The sequence below is a fragment of the Camponotus vicinus genome, unplaced genomic scaffold, assembly GCF_025532165.1.
Source record: "Camponotus vicinus isolate PSW18456_S1 unplaced genomic scaffold, iyCamVici1.0 SCAF_8, whole genome shotgun sequence".
Lineage (NCBI taxonomy): Eukaryota > Metazoa > Arthropoda > Insecta > Hymenoptera > Formicidae > Camponotus > Camponotus vicinus.
Window position 1 is genome coordinate 124,562 of NW_028141980.1, and position 24,619 is coordinate 149,180.

The 24,619-nt window shown below is 31.3% G+C and overlaps 1 protein-coding gene and 1 long non-coding RNA gene across 2 annotated transcripts in view; both read left to right on the plus strand.

Annotated features, from left to right (window-relative positions):
* Positions 1–24,619, plus strand: part of LOC145975729 (fatty acyl-CoA reductase 1-like) — a 34,390-nt gene that overhangs the window by 9,481 nt on the left and 290 nt on the right. The window contains exons 5-8 of the mRNA XM_083106398.1: positions 12,755–12,947; positions 18,223–18,471; positions 21,536–21,712; positions 24,520–24,600. Of these exons, the coding sequence (XP_082962524.1) occupies positions 12,755–12,947; positions 18,223–18,471; positions 21,536–21,712; positions 24,520–24,600 (700 nt within the window). The remainder of the gene's footprint in view (positions 1–12,754; positions 12,948–18,222; positions 18,472–21,535; positions 21,713–24,519; positions 24,601–24,619) is intronic.
* LOC145975730 (uncharacterized) lies at positions 1,575–10,328 on the plus strand. The gene is made up of 3 exons (XR_014440072.1): positions 1,575–1,709; positions 8,021–8,087; positions 8,166–10,328. It is a non-coding gene; the product is annotated as an uncharacterized LOC145975730 (long non-coding RNA).

Consider the following 24,619-nt stretch of genomic DNA (forward strand, 5'->3'; position numbering starts at 1 on the left):
CGCATGCCAACCGCAAACTTTGGCGCGTCAAAACCCAGCGGTAGCCTATCAGACCAAGAGCTCTGAGGTCACCGCCAAAAAATTGAAACCATTGGCCCACGTCGCAAAGGGGCACCTCAATAAAAGACGCGATTACCAAGAAACGGCCGCAGTCTCTAGCAATTTTCTAGATAGCACCGCTTACGTTAAATTCGCTAATTCGCTTTGATAATTCGCAGAAAAGTCGCTCGTGTTAAACCGCTCAGCTCTTAACTATCTGTAAAAAAGACAGAATCAGTTCTTGGGCAAGATCTTTGTACATATATATATATATATATATATATATATATGTTCTTATTTAAAATTGTGGTGTCGTTTATAATAAAAAATTGTTAAAATCAAACTGTTATAGTCCGAAAGACTATAACTAATTATTAAGACTATAATTAATTATTTTACCATTAATAAATTTTATACGCTTTAGATGCCATAGAATGTTCGCGAACCGCGTAAAACCGCTACCTCAGTGAACCACGCGCGAGTTCGCCGGAAACGTGAAAATGCCAACGAAGGGATTCGACTTTGAACCTCCTTCGTTTGCACTTGGACTTGACCGCCACGAAAATCTTCCATGACCATATATGGTCATTTCGCTAGGCGATCCCCTCCAAAATACCCCTAAAATGAGGTGTTAAAAACTGTCCACCGCGGGTTCGCGGCGGACAGTCGTTAATAAAAAGTCAATTGATAAAGAGTGCGAATCTGGGCTAGTTACTATAACACTTAAAAATCTAACGGAACGAAGGAAGAGGCGACGGAAAGAAACTCGAAACTCCTGAGAAGGTTTAACTGAAATCGAGACGATTAGTGTAATTGAATATATTTGTATGAATGATATGAAGAAACAATAAAAAACGTAAAAACTAAATTGACGGTCCCGAGGCCTATCTGCATTCTCCCCGGTTACCCCACAATCCGTGTCGCTCCCGGCACAACAAAACCAAAGAAATATAAGTGTAGTGCGCAGTCTTTATAATTCTAAGAACTTGTCTTGTCCTCGCGCTTCGCTCTTAAGAATTCAGCACCGTCGCGACCATCCGCGTTCATCCGTGAACATTGTCAGACATAGATTATAAATTGTGAGATAGTAAGATATGGGAGAGGGAGAAAATAAAAATTACTCAATTTTATTCACTACTCGTTGGCATTACAAAAATGAGTGCGTTGATAAAATTGCAATGGCTAAGGTCGAAGCTTTATAACATGAAGAGGATAATGCAGATGTTCACCAGAAAATTTACACGACGCACAATTAAATGTTAACAAAATCATTTTCACTGTGATATAAAACAGATTAATAACTCAATTGCATAACGCAAAAAAAGGATCCCCGAGGCTATATAATTTGAATCAAATTAAGATTGAATTCTCAAAAATGTGGATCTCGACTGTGACTAATTGAATGAGTGAACTGTACTGTCAACTGCACTGTGGATCGTCGGAAAAATTAGCGTACTGAACTGTCAACTGGAGTGTTCCGTCGCGCCTTGCACTTGCATTTTTTAAAGTTATTGCTTCTCTTCCTTACTGGATGGTGGGAATCTTGTAATAATTCCAATTACTCCCTTCTTAAGGACAAGGAGACTGATTTTTGGGAGGAGAGACGTTTCTTAAGATTTTTATTGGTTAAGCCCTTTGGCTCGAGACTTAGCTCCATCCAGAGAGTGGGAGTAAGTTGATTAGCTTATCGTTCTTGATGATTCAACGATTCGGAGAACGCTTGAGGGTGGCCTGTCGAACGAGCGCACGTGCACTATCAATTTCAAGAATATTGCTGTATGTTTAGATTTTGACAATCTTCCCGAGAACCAGATCTTTATTTTAAAAATTCTTTAGATAGAGAGGCTTCGAACATAAAGCCGTACCAATAGATACGTGACGGTTGGAATTTCTTATAACAACTTTTCGTCTCATAATTCACGAATTTATTTAGTTTTGTTAACGCTATCTCGACTGGCCACTCTCATTGTCAGTATTAGATTTATTAGGTTTAAATGTCGGTTATGTGCGCGGGTTAGGTTGCGTTCTCTATACGCTATCATTATTTTTAAGAAGGATCACTTTGCGTTTCAAATGCAAGCCGATCCTTGGTTTCTTTCTTCCACGATATCGTTTCGAAGAAAGAAAAGAATTGTGGAGTCCATCGGACGTAATACAAGTATAAAATTATAAGAAAATTTACATAGGCATCAATATACATATAGCAGAGCCATCTTGAGGTTAAATTGTGGGTTAAACCGAGTAGAAAAGTTCTTTATCATTTTGCGATTTTAACAATAATTATTTAAATAGTAATTTAAAATATCAGTCAACCACGTGAGTAGAAGCGTGCGACGAGAAGGATATACATCTATAACATGATATTAGACGCACGGTAAAATGGTGGGAGGCATTTATCAAAATTAGCAATATGTTTAGTGAGCATGTCTGCTATTGCTTTATCAGGGCGCTTTAGCGTCGCCATCGTGGAGAGCGTATCCGGCTGTATTTCCGAATGGGCACTCTTCCGATTAGGATGAAACTTTATGCGTAGTCTCGAAAGATCATATTATGATTAACTGTCAAGGTTGCATATCTGGACTTTCAATTGTTTAAAAGTTAAAAATAAATATAATTCTAATTAATAAAAATCCAGAAAAACAAGAAGCCCTAATGAACGACTTTGATTTATGTTTTTAAGATAATGACCCTGAATGATATTCAAAGAGTTTTGGCTACCTTCGTTGCTTATTCAAAAATTATTAACAAAAATTTTTGTAAATAATATATATTTTTCGGGCATCATATGCATATTTACCATGTTACGCATTTAGGCGGTGTGGGATGAACTTCGTTTCGCGTGAAAAGTTGCAACTCAATGTGAAATAGATTTCGTCGAAATTTCTATTATTGTACCAATTGGACGTTTTTGTTCTTTCTCGATTTTTACTAGAATAATATTTATTTATAATTTTTAAACAATCGAAAAGATTGTTTAAAAATTATGCCCAGATGTGCGACTTTAACAGTTAATCTTATCATGATCTTTCGGCTATGTGCAAAGTTTCATCCCAATCAAAAGAGTGTTTCATTCGGAATAGCACCCGAGTGTCCTTCCTATCACTTCGCCATGCGCCTAGTATCAAGTTATGGTGTGATAGCTCTTCTCGCCATGCGCTTCTACTCGCGCAAATGGATCTTTATAAATTAATATCTAGTTAATTATTGTAAAAATCGCAAAATGATAACACTTTTCTATTCGATTTAACTCATTTCATCAGTACACGACGTAGTCATAATAATAAATAATACAATAGTCATAATAATAAATAATATAACAATAATATAACATAATGAGAGAAAGAATCTTCTGCATAGTCACATAATTATGATTATATAGTATTTCTGCAATCATAGAAGTTTATATATTTGCTGTGTAACCAAGAATGATTGTAATAAAAATATAGCCATATAATTATGATTATATGACATTTCTACAATCATTCTTGGGTACGCAACAAATATATAAACTTCTATGATTGCAGAAATACTATATCATAAAAAAATATTAAGAAATAAAATATCAAAACTAAATATGAAATCAATAATTACTATTAGCCAAGTACTTAAGAGCAATTTGTAAATTTGATATAATATTTGACGTGAAATATCAATTTTATACAGTAGAAATATTATACGTAAGTTCTAAGAAATTAAAACGGATTTAATATTTATTCAGAGAAAATTTATTTTTAAAATATTTAATGAGAATTAGGATTCTTTTAATTCTCAAAACACTTTTTATATAATGTATATAATTTAAAGAAAAAGTTCTACGCAAATTTTTTAAATCGCACAGTCTTTAAATCGGAGTGTTATGAAAACTTCGCGTGCCCGGATTGTTTACATTATAAATAAATATATCTCCAATAAAATCTAAAATATTAGACATTATGTAATTAAATATTTAATCTGTATTTGATTACAATCCGGGCACGCCAAGTTTTCATAACTTATTTCGATTTAAAGACTGCGACTTAAAACTTGCGTAACTTTTTTTTAAAATTATATACATTATATAAAGTGTTTTGAGAATTAAAAGAATCCTAATTCTCATTAAATATTTTAAAAATCAATTTTCTCTGAATAAATATAAAATGCGTTTTAATTTCTTAGGGAGAACTTATGTATAATATTTCTACTGTATAAAATTGATATTTCACGGCAAATATTATATCAAATTTACAAATTGCTCTTAAGTACTTGGCTAATAGTAATTATTGATTTCATATTTAGTTTTGATATTTTATTTTTTAATATTTTTATGAAAATTATTTGTTGAGGTTTTGTTTTTAGGAAAATGATTTTGAGGGAAAATTACTGTAAAAAATTATTTTTAAGGAATTTTTTTATTAAAGATGCATACAAGGAAGAATATTTTTTATGTACTTGGCGTATTTCTTTTACCTTTGTAAGGTTTTTTTTAGAGGGATTTCACACCTTTTTGTAAAATTTTATACCCTTTCTGCAAATAATTTTTTGGGGGAAAATATTTGCATATTATCTATAACAATAATTATATAGTATATAATTTTATATATATACAGGGTGTCCGATTCGTGAGGGACCAAACGAAAAGTGATGATAGATTGGGTCAAACTAAGAAGAAAAGTCTACCATTTTGCAAATTTCGCAATAATTATTAAGTAATAAGCAAAAATGTCACATGAAGGTTACCTTTAATTTTTTAAGTGGAACCCCCTATTTCTTATTATGTATTCTTATAGCTTATCTCGAGAACTTTCCAAAACACTATAATAAAGTATTTTTTTATTGAGTACTTTTCGAGTTATGAGGCTTGAAATAATTTTTTAATTTTACATAAACCGCAAAATATCTAGTAAAATATTCATTTTTCGATTATCTTACCTTAATACTTTAATATACAGAACAATGAGAGGAATCAATTGGTGTAAAGAAAAAATAGTTTTTAAAATAAATATGTAATTTGCAATTAACAATTACATATTTTTTCTTAAAAACAACTTTTTTTTACACCAATTGATTCCTCTCATCATTTTGCATATAAAAGTATTAAGGTAAGATAATCGAAAAATGAATATTTTACTAAATATTTTATGGTTTATGTAAAATTAAGAAATTATTTCAAGCCTCATAACTCGAAAAGTACTCAATGAAGAAATACTTTATTATAGTGTTTTGGAAAGCTCTCGAAATAAGCTATAAGAATACATAATAAAAATAGGGGGTTCCATTTAAAAAATTAAACCTTCATGTGACATTTTTGCTTATTACTTAATAATTATTGCGAATTTTGCAAAATGGTAGAGGACTTTTCTTCTTCGTTTGACCCAATCTATCATCACTTTTCGTTTGGTCCCTCACGAATCGGACACCCTGTATATACAGGGTGGCCCATTTTAATCCATCCAGTCGAATATCTCGAAAACCAAGCCCTGGAGAGAAAAATGTTTCTGACAAAAGTTGTGTGGTTTCGAGGGGGCCATAAGATGGTACCATTGGTTTGACCTTGAAGAGTCATTTGAAGGTCACGTGAAGGTCAGTTCAATTTTTTTAAATGGAACACCCTATATATTTTTACACATTCTTGTAGCTTATCTCGAGAGCTTTCCAACACACTATAATTAAGTACCTTTTCGTTAAGTACTTTTTGAGTTATGAGGCTTGAAATAATTTCTTAATTTTACATAAACCGTAAAATATCTTGTAAAATATTCATTTTTCGATTATCTTACCTTAATACTTTTATGTACAAAATAATGAGAGGAATCAATTGGTGTAAAGAAAACACATAGTTTTTAAGAAAAAATATGTAATTTGCAATTAACAATTCCATACTAACTTAATTATAGTGGTGGAAATGGTACTTAATTATAGTGTTTTGGAAAACTCTCGAGATAAGCTACAAGAATGTGCAAAAATATATACAGTGTTCCATTTAAAAAAATTGAAGTGACCTTCACGTGACCTTCAAATGACTCTTCAAGGTCAAACCAATGGTACCATCTTATGGCCCCCTCGAAACCATACAACTTTTGTCTGAAACATTTTTCTCTCCCTGGCTTGGTTTTCAAGATATTCGACTGGATGTATTAAAATGGGCCATCCTGTATATATATATGTGTGTGTGTGTGTGTGTGTGTGTGTGTGTGTGTAGAAATTTACATATTTGACTGCGCAACCATAATTATAGTTACATAGACATTTATTACATTTGCCTGCGTAGACAAATATAGTTATGCAGAAATATTTCCTACATGTATAATGATAATTATATATATGTGTATGTGTGTGTGTGTGTGTGTATATATATGTGCACACATACACATATATATAAATATCATTATACATGTAGGGAAAATTTCTGCGTAACTATATTTGTCTACGCGGACAAATGTAATAAATGTCTATGTAACTATAATTATGGTTGCGTAGTCAAATATGTAAATTTCTACATACGTACACATATCACAGACACACACACACACACATATATATTATCATTATACATGTAGAGAATATTTCTGCGTAACTATATTTGTGTCTATGCAGGCAAATGTAATAAATATCTATGTAACTATAATTATGGTTGCACGGTCAAATATGTAAATTTCTACACACACACACACACACACATATATATATTATAAATTACATAATAATTATATTCCACAAAATGATAACTGTCTATTCTCTTTATTAAGATTAATATATAACATGTCAAAATATATTATGTCTAAATAGAAAAATTTCACAATATTTACCTTTTGATTGATGAATATTACAAAATTCACAGTCCACTTGGTTGTCCTTAAGTGTCACAATAAATGTACTTGGCGTTGCGACGCTACTGCGTCGCTTGATAATAACATTTAATATCATCGTGTCACTTCTTTTCCTTGATACATTATTACGCACTACTTTTCTTCCTTGTTCTACATTATACTTTTATTTGTTTACTCTTATTATTTATTTCTTTTAATCTGTGTTTTTAAACAAGTAACCTGACTGCTTATTAACGTGTCACTTCTCTTCCTTGTTACACTATTCCGCACTATTTAAAATTTATCTTTCATATGTACACACATACATATACATATCACACGTATGTACGCACATGCACATATATGATTTTGTCTCTTAAAGCATTATACATATCGAACCAATAATCGTACACGCAGCGGTGTGAACGCCGCTTGAGGGACAAACTCGCTTTGCGTGTGTGCGTGCGAGCTATGTACGTGAGTCTGAACCTGAAAAAGAAAGAGAAGGAACGAAAAATGTCACAATTCTGATATTCGATCATCATTTCTCAGGATTGACTGCACCGATTTTATTCAAACAGGTCGCAATCGAAAGCTTGTACTCATATTATATGATAAAAGTGTCGTTAGATTTTTGATTACGGCTTTAGTTTATTAAATATCTTAACCGAAAGTTTACTTGACGCGAAATTCTCGACGCGGCGCTACTTGGTAGCGCCGCGTCGAGAACAGTGACTCTCAACTCAATGCTCGGACCTGTTTTTTATGTAGTTGGCGTCGCGACGCTACCGCGTCGCTTGATAATCATAATTATGTGGCTACGCAGAAGATTCTTTCTCTCATTATGTTATATTATTGTTGTATTATTTATTATTATGACTACACAAATATATAAATTACAAATATATACTACTATTTAAATAATATACTTATATAATATAATTGTATACAATTGATATGTATTATACATATTTATAAATATGGATAATTTTCTACATAACTATATATTATTACACATAAATATATTTGTCTATATAATTATAATTATATAGTTATACAGAAGTTTATATATTTGCTGCATAATTATAATTATTATTATATATTTAAATCTAAATTTTATTATTATGATTTCTCTCTGTCTCTTTCTTTCTCTCTCTCTTTCTTTCGTGATACATTTATTAATAAAAAAATTACAGAATACTTGGAAGATTGCAAAAATACTTAGAAAAACGCAAGGCATATTGAAGTCGCGTGGTGAATAATGTAATTATTGCTTATTATTATTATATTCTGTGTTACATGTTAGATAATAATAATAATTAAAACTGTACATATATGTAGGATGAAGAAATATGAAGACAAAAGAAGAATAGCAGCGCATGATATATGTATATTGGTTGCATAATTGCGCCGCACTCATAATGTGCATACTGGCAGCAATTTTGCGCCTTACTATCTGCAGGAAGAGGAATTAAGTAAAAAAGATCATCGATAAATTATATATCCAAATTATAGTCACAATCAAAAATAAAAGAGAAAGGAATTTGAAGAAGAAAGAAGATAAATATTTGTAATAATAAACAACATGGTTGCACTACATATACTGGCTGCATGATTGCGCCGCACTCATAATGTGCATACTGGCAGCAATATTGCGCCTTACTATCTGCGAAGAGGAATCAAGTAAAAAAAGGTTATCGATAGACTATATATCCAAATTATAATCATAATCAAGAATAAAAGAGAGAAGAATTTTAAGAAGAAAGAAGATAATTATTTATAATAATAAACAACATGGTTGCACTACATATACTGGCTGCATGATTGCGCCGCACTCATAATGTGCATACTGGCAGCAAAATTGCGCCTTACTATCTGTGAAGAGGACTCAAGTAAAAAGGCTATCGATAGACAATATATCCAAATTATAATGATAACCTAGAATAAAGGAGAGAAAAAGAATTTTAAGAAAACAGAAGATAATTATCCTTAATTAATTATTCATTATGCTTATGCGTCTATACAAATTTAGTTAAATAGGATTTTATTGGGTTTTGAGCGACAATATGTTTAGCTGCACGCACACACATATACACAGAGCTTTTAAAAGAATGAAATAATTAAAAAACTTTTGAAGAAATATACTCTCGCCTGCTACCAACAAAAGTACATTTAAATCATTATAAAAAAAATTTAATAAATAAAAAAAGTAAAAATAAAAAAAGTTTAATGATCAATAATAAATTAAAAAGTAGATATAAAATAGTAAAAAAGAACATAATAAGTAATAAAATAAAAAGTAAAAAGAAAAAAGTTTAATAAAAAACAACAAATAAAAATCTAAAATAAAAAATAAAATGAATAAAAAATTAAATGAATAAAAAAAATAAAAAACAAAAAGTAAATAAAATAAAACAAAAATATTAAGTTGTTACGTCCAGACCCTGGAATGGATGGGCCGTATGGAAGGACGCAACTTACTTACCCCGTGACACACTTTATTCGAGCGTGTGTATGGATCGGGTCGAACGAATGTGGGGGCCTGACACAGGTCAGCGACCGAAGGTCTCTTTAACGCTGGGTTTTTAAGCCTATTCGTTCGGTGGTCCCTTTTCGGTAAAGGAATTTAATCCTTGTTACGCGGGATGGGACCTAGTGCGATCTCAGGATTTAGGGAAGAGAACGGGTTAAATAATTAAATTATACATTAAATTAAAAATACATATATTATAAAAAAAATAAAGAAAAAAGAATACATCTTAGCAGTTGTAGCGTGAGTGGATATCTGTGTGTGTATGTATATATTCTCGCGGATGTTACAATCGTTCAGAGGTCATCAGTCAGAATATGCAGGGAAGAGTTTACGTTAAGAATTAAATTCTGACTGGTTAATACAATATACATATAATTAATATAATATAAAAAATAAAAAGTGAATGTGTAATAAAAAATATGAATAACGCTTACTCATTAAGGGAAGTATAGAATTTATCGCTTGCGCATATGTTATAGTTAGAATTAAAATTTTCTAAATTCGCTGAAACACAGGTCTAAATTAAAATACAATAATAAAATTAAGATAAGAGATTCGCCAAGTCTTTATGTTTGACCGCGAATTGCGAGGCGACACTAATAAAATTGAAGATACGCGATTTAGATACGGTAATTATTAATGAAGACAGATGATCGATCAAGTATATTAGGTCCCTATCAAGAAACGATCTTTAAGGTTTATTTATCGTTCAATCTTTTCATTTGAAATATATCCGATCACAATTTGAAGAAATAATTATATATATATATATATATTTACATATATCGAGAAGAAAATTAAAGGAAACTAGTGTGATAGATTGCTTTAAAGAATCTTTAGAGAGTGGGAAAGTATTCGCGAATTCCAATTCTGAAATCCAGAACGAATAAATAAGAGGAATATTCGTGAATTTCAATTCTGAAATCCTGAACGATTGGATAAGAGGAATATTCGTGAATTCAAATTCTGAAATCCAGAACGAATAAATAAGAGGAATATTCGTGAATTTCAATTCTGAAATCCTGAACGATTGGATAAGAGGAATATTCGTGAATTCCAATTCTGAAATCCAGAACGAATAAATAAGAGGAATAGTCGTGAATTCCAAATCTGAAATCCGCAACGAATAGATAAGAGGAATATTCGTGAATTCCAATTCTGAAATCCGCAACGAATAGATAAGAAGAATATTCGCGAATTCCAATTCTGAAATCCGCAACGAATAGATAAGAGGGATATTCGTGAATTCCAATTCTGAAATCCGCAACGAATAGATAAGAGGAATATTCGTGAATTCCAATTCTGAAATTCGGAACGAATAGATAAGAGTTATATGGAGAGGGGAATTGAACTGTTAACGATAAATTACTATTGATGGTTACTATGGAATTCTAACTGATCGAAAGTATTATTGATTACTCTTATTACTTTAAAGATCTGTAACTCAAACTCTTTAATTACTTAAAGATCGTTTCGCAATCGCCAATCGAATGGGAAGCGGAAATAAGGACTTGTTCGCGAATCGCCTTACGGAGATTCCAGGCGAATTAGGAAGAACAATGAACGAGACTGGAGGAGAGGTGAGACAAGGATTAATTGATTGATAGTAATTAGTAAAAATTTAATGGTTATTAAACCTTTTAAAATTATTTGTCAGACAGATTTTAAATTGTGAGATAGTAAGATATGGGAAAGGGAGAAAATAAAAATTACTCAATTTTACTCACAACTCGTTGGCATCACAAAAATGAGTGCGTTGATAAAATTGCAATGGCTGAGGTCGGAGGTTTATAAAATGAAGAGCTGGGTAATGGAGATGTTCATCAGAAAATTCACACGATGCACAATTAAAGATTAACAAAATCATTTCCACTGTGATATAAAACAGATTAATAACTCAATTGCATAATGCAAGAAAAAAGGATCCCCGAGGCTATATAATTTTAAAATTGAATGACTGAATCTTGACTGGAACTGTGAACTGAATTGTCAACTGCACTGCTGCTCGTCGGAAGAATTAGCGTACTGAACTGTCAACTGTAGTGTTAATTAGCGCGCGTCGCGCCTTGCGCTTGCATTTTAAAGTTATTACTCCTCCTCCTTACTGGATGGTGGGAATCTTTTTAATACTCCCTTCTTAAGGACAAGGAGGCTGATTTTTGGGAGGAGAGGCGTTTCTTAAGATTTTTATTGGTTAAGCCCTTTGGCTCGAGACTTAGCTCCATCCAGTAGAGAGTGGGAGTAAGTTGATTAGCTTATCGTTCTTGATGATTTAACGATTCGGAGAACGCTTGAGGGTGGCCTGTCGAACGAGCGCACGTGCACTATCAATTTCAAGAATATTGCTGTATGTTTAGATTTTGACAATCTTCCCGAGAACCAGATCTTTATTTTAAAAATTCTTTAGATAGAGAGGCTTCGAACATAAAGCCGTACCAAGATGTAGATACGGGACTGTTGGAATTTCTTATAACAACTTTTCGTCTTATAATTCACGAATTTATTTAGAGTTTCGTTAACGCTATCTCGACAGGCCATTCTCTGAATTAGATTTGTTAAAGTTAAATGACGATACACGCGGGTTAGGTTGCGTTCTTCTACGCGTTATCTTTATTCTTAAGAAGAATCGCTTTACATTCCAAATGCAAGTCGATCCTTGATTTCCTTCTTCCACAAAATCGTTTCGAGGAAAGAAAAGAATCGTGGAGTCCACCGGACGTAACAAAGTAATAAAAAAAATATTTCACAAATATTTAATATTTAATAATAAAGAACAAGCTTAGAAAAGTTTGAAATAATATCTATTTGTAAATATTAATATTAACTTAATGCCGCGCTACGTGTGTTCGGCATGTATACATGAATGTGTGTATGTGTGCGTGTATGTTTTTAAATTTATCGCGGCGTTTCCCGACTGGTCTTGTAAAATATAGAATTAATAATAATTACAATGTAACAAAGTAATTTGTTAGTATTATTTAATTCTAAAATCTTAAGCCTTTGTAAATCATATTACGCTAAATATGTGAAAAAAATCAATTCAAATAAGAATAAATTGAAGTAATAATAATTACTTCTCATATATATGAATAATTTTTTAAATGTACTATTTAATAATAGTTTGAAGTTAATTGTATTAATATTTACAAATAGATATTATTTCAAACTTTTTTAAGCTTATGTTTTTATTATTAAATATTAAATATTTATAAAATATTTCTTTTATTACTTAATATTTTTGTTTTATTTTATTTACTTCTTGTTTTTTATTTTTTTTATTCATTTAATTATTTTTTATTTTAGATTTTTATTTGTTTGTCTCCTGTTCACTGAAGTGGGACCTGTTTATTATGGAATACTTTGTAATGATCTAAAAAATATATTCTGTTTGTTATAGTAACATCTTCGTTGAAAGATCCAATCTCAGGATGGATAGATAATTTTAATGGACCAGCAGGACTAATGGCATTTGGTGGAAAAGGATTATTACGAGTAGCATGTGCTAGTAATTGTACTTCACAAAATGACATACCAGTAGACACTGTCATCAACACTATAATTCTTGTAACTTGGAAACTTGGATTAACAACGTATGTAACATCAATTTACTTATTAATACATCTCTAACTGTATTAAGTTACAAAAGGAAATTAATTTCCGTTTTTAACTTAATTTCAAACTAAAATTATATTATGATATCATTATGCATAGATTAGATTATTCCATTTGTTTTGCTTTATTACATTAGAGAATCAAAAACTCACATGTTTATTTTCAATTGAATTTGTATGTTTGCAAGGCAGTTCTTCCGAATGTGACCCATCAATTTGAGCATCGTCCTTGTAGGAACTTAAAAAGAGATCAAAAATAAACAGAAAAAAAATAATTGTGGCCACGTTTGCGGCAAGTTTCGTGTTAATTTTTTTCATATGTATTAAAATTTGTTCTCTTGCGGGGGGGCGGAACTCACCGTGTCCACGCATACATTTTTCCACGCGAAACGAGGTTTCACATGGGTTGGCAATTTTCTACGCGAAGCGAGGTTCAATCCGAACCTATGTGTCTAGTTTTTTGGTAGTAGAACCCCCGCAGGGGGGCGGAACCCACTATTTCCATGCATACACTTTTCCACGCGAAGCGAGGTTTTACATGGGTTGGCAATTTTCCACGCGAAGTGTGGTTCAATCAGAACCTACATATGTGTTTAATTTTTTGATAGTGGAGCCCTCGCAGGGGAGGCGGAACCCACTGTGTCCACGCATATTTTTCCACGCAAAGCGAGGTTAATATGTAAAATTTTAATACATATGAAAAAAAATTAACACGTCACTTGGCTAAAATTATTTTTTTCTGTTTGTTTTCTGATCACTTTTTAAGTTCCTACAAGGACGATGTTTTTTAAGTTCCTACAAAGACGATGTTCAATTTGATGTGTCACATTCGGAAGAATATCCGTTTGAAATTTTCTTTTGAATAAGATTAAACGGAGATGTTTAAAATAATTCAACTGTTCAGGATTCGTTTAGCGAATCAAATCGAAAATTATGTAACGCTAGATACGGATCGATGGCGCCATCCGTCAGTAATCGATAGCATTCGAATATCCGTATAGTCGTCCTTGTTCCTCTAGCTCCGTCAGGATCTTCGCGACCGCGTAGGATTATCAGGTCCTACCCAATCAGGAAATCGCGATATCACGCGATTTTAACGTGTTCAATTATGATAGGCTCGTTCCGATCGCGGCGAGTCCTGGAGAGCGGAGAAAGCCTTTCTCTCGACACAGTCGCAAATGAACGAGAGTGAAATAAAGAGGTCCGTGCGTGAGTTCATCAAAAGTCTCGAATCGAAGTGCCGTCGCGAAGATCCGCAAGTGATACGCGACGTTAACGGAAATTAATTTCGCTTCCTGCACTCGACCGCTTTGCCGGGATAAAAGGCATCGAACGATTCATCCCGCGCCAGGATAATCGCCGTTCTTTCAATTGCCATCTTGCGCGTGGAACGGCATTCAGTCGGTGTCGCGATTTCGCTCATAGCGCCGGCTCTTTTGACACAAAGCCGCTAAGGACTCAATCGTCTGAGCGCGAGTGCCGGGACCTTGCCGAGTGCCTCCACTTTCTCGTGGACTGGAGTGCGCTCCCCTCTGTAACTCGGACTTCGACGCTATCTCGCTGCATAGCGCGGTCTCGCTCACTCTCACGTACTGCTGCATAATGCGGTCTCGCTCACTCTCGCGCGCTACCACATAGCGCGCTCTCGCTCGCTCTCGTACGAATCTTGATCAGCGCAAAACTATCGATCGCGCTCTATTGTACGCTCGAAACGTTATAATAAATATTGTGGATGTTATTGTGTGCAGAACTAAACAAGTAACAATTTCATTTTATTTGTGATCTCGCACAGCATCTTTTATTCAAGTGTCTGTCTCTCTATCTCGCGATACCCTCTCGGGTATATACCGGCATTAAACGTGCAGTTAAACTTAGCATTCTCAAACAATTAAAATTTCGAAATTTCGCTCGGACAAATAAAATTTTTTATAATTATATATTTAATTCTTAATTATTAAATATACTTAATAGTAACTTTTCTCTCTAACTTAATAAAGAATAGTACATAATTATTAATAATTAATATACTTAATAAAACAGTACTTATAATTATTAAATATACTTAATATACTTGATAGTTAAGGGGATCCTAAAGTCGACTTTTTTACCGACAAAATGCGAAGAATCAGTTCGATCATTAATCTTTTTATTGGCTACACAGATCGATAAATCCTTTTCCACAATTAAAGTACTAAGAATAACGAAGTGCGGACCCTATAACCGTGCAAAAAACCAAGAAAAGTTACTTATAATTGTGTTAATTACAGTCGTGTTACCGACTTCTTGCATCACGTCGTAACAATATTGCTTTAATATACAGGGTGTCCTAGACCACCTGTACACCACTTTTCTTTCAAAAACTAAGCATTTTAGAGAAAAATGTTTCAGACAAAAGTTGTTTGGTTTCGAGGGGGCCATAAGATGGTACCATTGGTTTGACCTTGAAGAGTCATTTGAAGGTCACGTGAAGGTCACTTCAGTTTTTTTAAGTGGGACACCCTATATATTTTTGCACATTCTTGTAGCTCATCTCAAGAGCTTTCCAAAACATTATAATTAAGTTAGTATAATTAAGTTTTCATTAAGTACTTTCCGAGTTATGAGGCTTGAAATAATTCCTTAATTTTACATAAACCGTAAAATATCTTGTAAAATATTCATTTTTCGATTATCTTACCTTAATACTTTTATGTACAAAATAATGAGAGGAATCAATTGGTGTAAAGAAAACACATAATTGTTTCGAAAGAAAAAGTGTAATTTGCAATTAACAATTACATTTTCTTTTTCGAAACAATTATGTGTTTTCTTTACACCAATTGATTCCTCTCATTATTTTGTACATAAAAGTATTAAGGTAAGATAATCGAAAAATGAATATTTTACAAGATATTTTACGGTTTATGTAAAATTAAGGAATTATTTCAAGCCTCATAACTCGGAAAGTACTTAATGAAAAGGTACTTAATTATAGTGTTTTGGAAAGCTCTCGAGATAAGCTACAAGAATATGCAATGAAAAATAGTAGGTTCCATTTAAGAAATTGAAGGTGACCTTTATGTGACCTTCAAATGACTATCCAAGGTCAAATTTTTGCCACCATCTTCTGTCCCCCTCGAAGTCAAGTAACTTTTATTTGAAACATTTTGTTGTACATTCAAAAATAAAAAAGTTATTGGGGTGGGTAACTTAAAATGGCTCACCCTGTATATACAGGGTGTCCGATTCGTGAGGGACCAAACGAAAAGTGATGATAGATTGGGTCAAACTAAGAAGAAAAGTCCTCTACCATTTTGCCAAATTCGCAATAATTATTAAGTAATAAGCAAAAATGTCCCGGCGCATGAGAAGCGGTAAATAAAAGCGCTTGTAGTGTGATTATTAAGTGATCAAACGAAAAGTGGTGATAGATTAGGTCAAACTGAAAAGAAAAGTTCTTTACCATATTGCAAAGTTCGCAATAATGATTAAGTTATAGGCAAAAATATCTCAGCGCATGAGAAGCGATCTGTCTACCGCTTCTTATACTCTGAGACATTTTTGCCTATAACTTAATAATTATTGCGAATTTTGCAATATGGTAGAGAACTTTTCTTTTCAGTTTGACCCAATCTATCACCACTTTTCGTTTGATTACTTAATAATCACACTACAAGCGGTTTACCGCTTCTCATGCGCCGGGACATTTTTGCTTATTACTTAATAATTATTGCGAATTTTGCAAAATGGTGGAGGACTTTTCTTCTTAGTTTGACCCAATCTATCATCACTTTTCGTTTGGTCCCTCACAAATCGAACACTCTGTATATATATATATATATATAGTTACATATATAGTTACATTAGTTATATAGTTACTTATATAAAGTTACAATCTATGCAGTACAGATTGTTTTTTTTAACACATAATCAGTATAATGGAATTAACAAAAATACATTTTATGAAATTAAATTTTTTTTTATGTAAATGTTTCTTTCATTATATATATGTATAATTATTTATATAATTGTAATAGAAATTTACAAACATTTACAATACATGGTCTTACTCGTAACAGAATAATAACTTTTTATACTTTATATTGTAAAAAATATATAGAAATATAGAATATATAAAATATAACATAGAAATGTATATATATATATATATATATATATACACATATGTACACAAATTGTCAAATGTGTTATTGCTCTTGTAAGATACATGAGAAGATACATAATCAATATAATATATATATGTATATATGTATATATCAATATAATATATATATGTATCATGAATAATCATGAAATTGTGTTTAAATTATACATATGACACGCCAGACACATCTATATTTTTCTGTTATCTACATACTTCGATATGCGTGCGATAAAGAAGCAGAAAGATGTTGTCTGATTTTAACATGTTAAACACAATTAAAAATTATTCTTTGTAATATATATGATTTATGTATATATACTATTGTCGGTAATGGCGAAATTAAAATTGTCGGTATTATCGACAATTTTAATTACGCTTAGATGAGGGCGCTATCCCGTCGGAGTTCGGTCGTCGTTTTAGGATCCCCTTAATATTTAATACTTAATACTTAATATACATAATTTAAAATATATTAAAATAAAATTTTTGATATTCTATAATAATATCTTGTAATATTTTAGCAATCTTATATTTGTTTAACAATAAGATATTTCTGAATCGTAAAATAGCCTTTTTATAAAATCTTATACAGGATGTTTCCGGTATCTCGCAACAAAGTAAAATCATAAGTAGATTTCGCTAAACTCAACTAAAAAATTCTATACCATTTTGCAAGAAACCACGTAAAATTTCGAGATATTAATTAAAAGAGATCAGCCAATTCGCGTGAGTGAAAACGCGTGGGAAAAAAGGCCGTCCCACTGTAACTCGATACTAGACTTGCGGCAAAACGGTGGGCGGAGCTTACTCACGTAACGCTGAAGCGCTGCGCGCCACCATCATGTTTCGAAGAGCGCGCCACCCACCGCTTCCCCATACACCTAATATCAAGTTACAGTGGGACGGTCTTTCTCACCGCGCGCTTCTAGTCACACGCATTAGCCGATCTTTATTAATTAATATCTCGAAATTTTACGTGGTTTTTTGCAAAATGGTATAGTATATTTTAGTTCAGGCGAGAACTACTTATGATTTTATTTTGTTGAGAGATACCGGAAACACCCTGTATATAAAGCATATTAATTAATTTGTATTATTATTTATCATTAGTTTCACACCAACATCTACATCGTTTGTCGTAAACTGCATTTTTCCTGATGAAAAAAGTATATTATTTCGAGAAATATGCAATATCTTATTGAAATTCATGGAAAAGATACCCCTGGAAGGAATTGTCTGGACCCCTGATGTAGTATTTACTAAAAGTTTAATTATATATTATCTGTTGACAATATTGTGGCATATTTTACCAGCTATAATAATAGATTCAGTTTTACAAATTTCGAGACATCAACCTATGTAAGTACTAAATAAATTAAATGCTTTAAAATATATAATAAAATATAATTATATAATATGGTAAATGTGTGTTTACTTTAGGTTAAACAGCACGAAAAATTTTTATTTTGACAATATTGTAGAGGATACATTCTTAAGGGGGGAAGACCCTCCAGACAACAGGTTTTTCAATAATTTTTTACAAAAAACTGAGAGTATTTATTACATTGAATGAAATTACATATTAACATTGATGTTCAAATGTATACACACAAATTTTTTTATAAGAAAAAAAAACAAAATGGCGGCGCTACAGCTGCTCAAACTTGGCTCCTTCAATTTGCGCTGTGGAATGCCCAGCCCCTTGTAGTTATCTGAAATCAACCAATCAAAAGTTTTTCATTAAAATAAGTTATTTCGCTTTGTATGTACCTATTTTTAACGGAAAAAAAAAAAAATGAAAATTTGAACTTTAGTAAAATTTGAACTTTAGTAAAATTTGAATTTTAGTAATAATTATTACTAAAAATATTGTTTTTAACAATTTGTTTATAAAAAAAAGTGTAATTTTTTTCTTTAGTAAAATTTGAACTTTAGTAAAATTTGAATTTTAGTAATAATTATTACTAAAAATATTGTTTTTAACAATTTGTTTATAAAAAAAAAGTGTAATTTTTTTCTTTTTGTGTTCAAATTTTCATTTTTTTTTTCGTTAAAAATAGGTACATACAAAGCGAAATAACTTATTTTAATGAAAAACTTTTGATTGATTGATTTCAGTTGACTACAAGGGGCTGGGCATTCCACAGCGCAAATTGAAGGAGCCAAGTTTGAGCAGCTGTAGCGCCGCCATTTTGTTTTTTTTTCTTATAAAAAAATTTGTGTGTATACATTTGAACATCAATGTCAATATGTAATTTCATTCAATGTAATAAATACTCTCAGTTTTTTGTAAAAAATTATTGAAAAACCTGTTGTCTGGAGGGTCTTCCCCCCTTAAGTAATACGCTGTTTGAATTTTGCGGCGGTTTCTCTTCGTTTCTGAGATATGCGGTTTTGAGAATTCATATTTACTTGTATCATCTTTTCATTATCTTATTTATGTGCTTAAATTTCTTTAACATTATGGTAGAATTATATTCCTTACACGATCTATAAGATAAATATTTAATTTAATAAAGTATAAAAATTGTACTTTTTATTTTACCTAATTTTTAATAAGTGTTTGTATATAACTTCCTTCGTTTTGCAAAGTACATATGTGGATACTATGGGTTCCGTCCCCTCTACGGGGAAGCTCCACTTCCGGAAGATATAATCTAATCCAACTCGTGTCTGAAGTGTGGAATATATTTGGCTTCGCATAGAAAGTTGCAAATTTATGTAAAACTATATAAACCATGTGAAGCGAGATATATTTCATTCATCGGACACAGGTTGAGTTAGGTTAGTCTTTTTTGGAGGTGTAGAAAGAGGGACGGAGCCCCTCCCTCGACTACGCGTTTAATTAAAGAGTAAATGTAAACAAAAGAAATATAAATACACTTTCCAGATAAACTTTTTTTTAAATCCATGCATTTACTTTGCAAGACGAGGCAAAGTACATACAAACATATATTCCATTAAATATATTTCTTCTTAAATGTACATGGTGTCGTAAAATTATCTTCTATTCATGAGAAATGCTTTCGTTAATAACTATTTTATAAATAACAAGCGGCTAAAACCTTCTGAAAGATTGAGAAATATAACCTCGGTAAATATAAATAAAAAAATATAAACATATTTAGAATATAACGAAAAGATAATACAAGTAAGTATGAAATTTCAAAATTGCATATCTCAGAAACTATGACAGAGCACTGCAAAATTCAAACGGTGTATTTCTTAGGAATGTACCCTCTACAATATATGTCGAAATGAAAATTATTCGTGCTGTGTAACTGAAAATAAACATTTATGAAATATTAATTAAAAAGGATTAGTGAATGACCGCGTGTTTTGCGCGGCTAATCTGTCAATTGCGAGTGTAGCAGCAAAACCGTGCGTTCTTCGATTCTTATCTTCTCATTACTGTGCGATATTCGCCGCTAGCATACATATCTAGAATACATATCTCAGAGTAACCGCGCAAAATGCGCGCACATTCGTTTTTTTTTAAATTATATACATTATATAAAAAATGTTTTAGGAATTGAAAGAATTCTAATTCTCATTAGTATTGATTTTAAAAATTTCAAAAATCAAGTTTCTCTGAATAAATATAAAATGCGTTTTAATTTCTTAGGGCGAATTTATGTATAATATTTCTATAATGTAAGATTGATTTCATGGCAAATATATCAAATTTACAAATTGCTCTTAAGTACATTATAAACAAATATATCTCCAATAAAATGTAAAATATTAGACATTATGTAATTAAATATTTAATCTGTATTTAATTACGATCCGGGCACGCCAAGTTTTCATAACTTACTTCGATTTAAAACTTGCGTCAAACTTTTTTTAAAATTATGTACATTATATAAAAAGTGATTTAAGAATTAAAAGCATCCTAATTCTCATTAAGTATTTTAAAAATCAATTTTCTCTGAATAAATATAAAATGCGTTTTAATTTCTTAGGGAGAATTTATGTATAATATTTCCTGTATAAAATTGATATTTCATGGCAAATATTATATCAAATTTACAAATTGCTCTTAAGTACTTGGCTAATAGTAATTATTGATTTCATATTTTGTTTTGATATTTCATTTCTTAACATTTTTTTATGAAAATTATTTGTTGAGGTTTTGTTTTTTAGGAAAATGATTTCTTGAGGAAAAATTACTGTAAAAAATTATTTTTAAAGAATTTTTTTATTAAAGATGCATACAAGGTAGAATATTTTTTATGTACTTGGCGTATTTTTTTTATCTTTGTAAGGTTTTTTTAGAGGGATACATAAAATTGCATATTTTTTCAAATAATTTTTTTTTATTTTGTGATAGTTCGATTATTCTGATTTTAATAATAATTGAAGAGCTATACCATATTAAAAGTGTAAATCGTTTGATGTATACATATAATATGCTACATAGGTTATTAAGACTACAAAGGAAAGTATACGTGGCCAATTGTGTTTTACAACATTTTATGTGTAATGAATGGAAATTTGATAACACAAATAGTCGATATTTAATGTCACTAATACCATCTGATGATCTAGAAATGTTTTCGATCGATCTTTCTGATATGGATTTGAATAAGTATTGCAGGTAAATATGTAAAAATATTACTTAACTTTAAATAGAAAGAAGCTAAAATTGGCTCAGCACATTGTTTTGGGTATTTTTAAAAATTATATGTAAAAATTTATAAAAATTTATTAGATATTGCTCTGTATCATATTGTATACAATTTAGTACTATCTTAAAATTTTGAGCAAATTGCTGTTTTGTAAAAATTAAAATTTGAAAAATAATTTTTAAAACCGAAATACTGCCGTGTTATTGAATTATATATAAATTATGTATAAATTAATAGTTTAACATAAAATTATATTTTTCTCATTTATCATCTTATTTAAAAAATTTAACATAATATTTAACACATTCTTTCATACATTTTTCTTTTCTTATGTTTCAAGTTTGAAACTTAATGAGAAAATTTTTTATAAAATAAAAATTCAAGTAAATCGGTCAATTTATTTATATTTTTTATTAATTATTTATTAATTATTTACTAATTATTTATTAATCGATTATATCAAAATATAATATTAAGCCATGTGTGTCGACATATAAACTATAAAATATTTTAGTTTATGGACACTTTAGTTCTTCTAATTGCATTGTGGAAGAAACAGCAAGAATAAAAACAAGAATAAATTAAATTTTGTAACTCTTACAAGAGTATGAATATTATCAAAAAATTTATTGTTCATTGAAATATAGCAGATTTAAATAAAATATAGAAAAGAAATTTCTTCAAATTTCAAGTAATTTAATACATTTAATTTTATACAATAAATTAACACTTAACATATTTATATAATTCAACTTAACATATATTAAATGAGCAACGAGTGCAAGGTAAATTAACTAAGCACATACTGGATTTATATCAACTATGATAATAAATGAAACAGAAATCAAAGATGAAATAAAAGTATAGCTTTTAATTGCTGAGATTGGCTGAACTTTCGAAAACGATCCACGCCCGATTGCCATGAATTTTTGTAGAAGCACTGTAAATGATGTCAAATGAATGTCCTTAAACGGATTTTTACCGATACAAACATTTAATGCTAAAAATATTAAAATAAAGTTATATATAAATTATTGTCTATTACACTGTTTTGGACAATTGCAATAATTTATTCAAATAATTATTCTTTGTGTATTCTTAATGTGTATATCAAGATATTTCCTACACTTTAGACATAGGTTGGGTTAGGTTATATCTTCCGAAAGTGGAGCCCCCCGTAGGGGGGGGCGGAACATGCGGTGTCCCCGCATGTACTTTGCAAGGAAAAGCAAGGTTTACAAATACATATATTCTATTAAATATATTTCTTCTTATACATATATGACATGGTAAAATTATAATATCTACATTTGCGACTTTCCACGCGAATTTTTGTATTTATTATTTTTATCCTTTTTCAGCCTATATCTCCAAAGCTATTTGAGTCCGACCCTTATATATATACGAAATTCCAATTTTCTAAAGTTTTGATTTATGACTTTTAAAAATTGATATTTCGAAAACTATTTAGGAATATATTTAATAGAATATATGTATTTGTAAACTTTGCTTTTTCTTGCAAAGTACATGCGGGGACATCGCATTTCCCCCCCCTACGGGGGGGCTTCACTTTCGGAAGATATAACCTAACCCAATGTTCGAAAATCTAAAAATCATCTCAGTTTAAAAATTTGCATAGGCAAGAATCAGCAATTTATAATATTCTCTAATTCGAGAATTCAAATTTAACGGGCATTAAGAATCTTCTCGAGCTTTTGATCCGTCAAAAAACTCGACCGCACGCGTTATCTCTCATTTTTTCACGGCCTAAGAAACGCTTGTCATGAACGTTTAACGTATAACAACATCGTCAACCGTCGGCAAAATAAACGCAGCGCACGGGCGCCCATACGTCACGATCAGCTGATCGAAAAATACTGCGCGCATGGCAACCAAAGAAGTTTCTACGTCAGACCTCATCGGCGGCCAATTATACGCGGCGCCCTGAGGTCATCGCTAAAAGATCAAACTTATTGGCCCACGTCGCAAAGGGCCCCAAAATCTGCTCGCTATAAAACTGGCACCGCTCGTGGGCACTTCGCAGTTCGCAGAATTTTTCGCTCTTAGTAAAACCGCTCTTAGTAAAACCGTTCGCTTAAACCGCTCAATTACGCCGTTCTTTTAGTCTTTGGACTTATCACGTCTTCGAAATTTCAGTTCCTGAAATTTTTGTACATATATATATCTTTCTTTATTTAATTGTGTGGTGTTAAAAATAAAACTCAAAAACCAAAAAAAATTACGTGTTGTGTGAAGTCAGCTATTAAAAGACTGTCGTGTCCTTGTCCGTCGCGCTCGTTCAAATCCTGCGCTGCCGCGACAAAACCGCTTTCACCTGCGAACACCAACCTGTGTCTAAAGTGTAGGAAATATCTTGAGATATGACAATTCGCTTTACATGGTTCATATGGTTTATATAAGTTTGTAACTTTCTATGCGAAGCCAGGTATATTCCACACTTCAAACACGGGTTGGGTTAGGTTATATCTTCTAAAAGTGGAGCCCCCCCGTAGGGTGGGTGGAACATGCGGTGTTCCCGCATATACTTTGCAAGACAAAGCATTAAATGTTTGTATCGGTAAAAATCCGCTTAAGGACATTCATTTTACATCATTTACAGTGTTTCTACAAAAATTCGTGACAATCAAGCGTGGGTCGTTTTCGGAAGTTTATCCAAAGATAGTGATAGATTGATTTACAATATTGTCCGATTTTGATGTTTATCTAATAATATTTACATTAAAATAATTTTAAATATTTATTTTATTATTTGAAGGAATGTATTAATAGGTGGCAAAAAATATCTTCTTCACGAAGATATGAATCGATTGAAAGTAGCAAAAGCACATTATAAAAGGTAAGAATAAAATATAAAA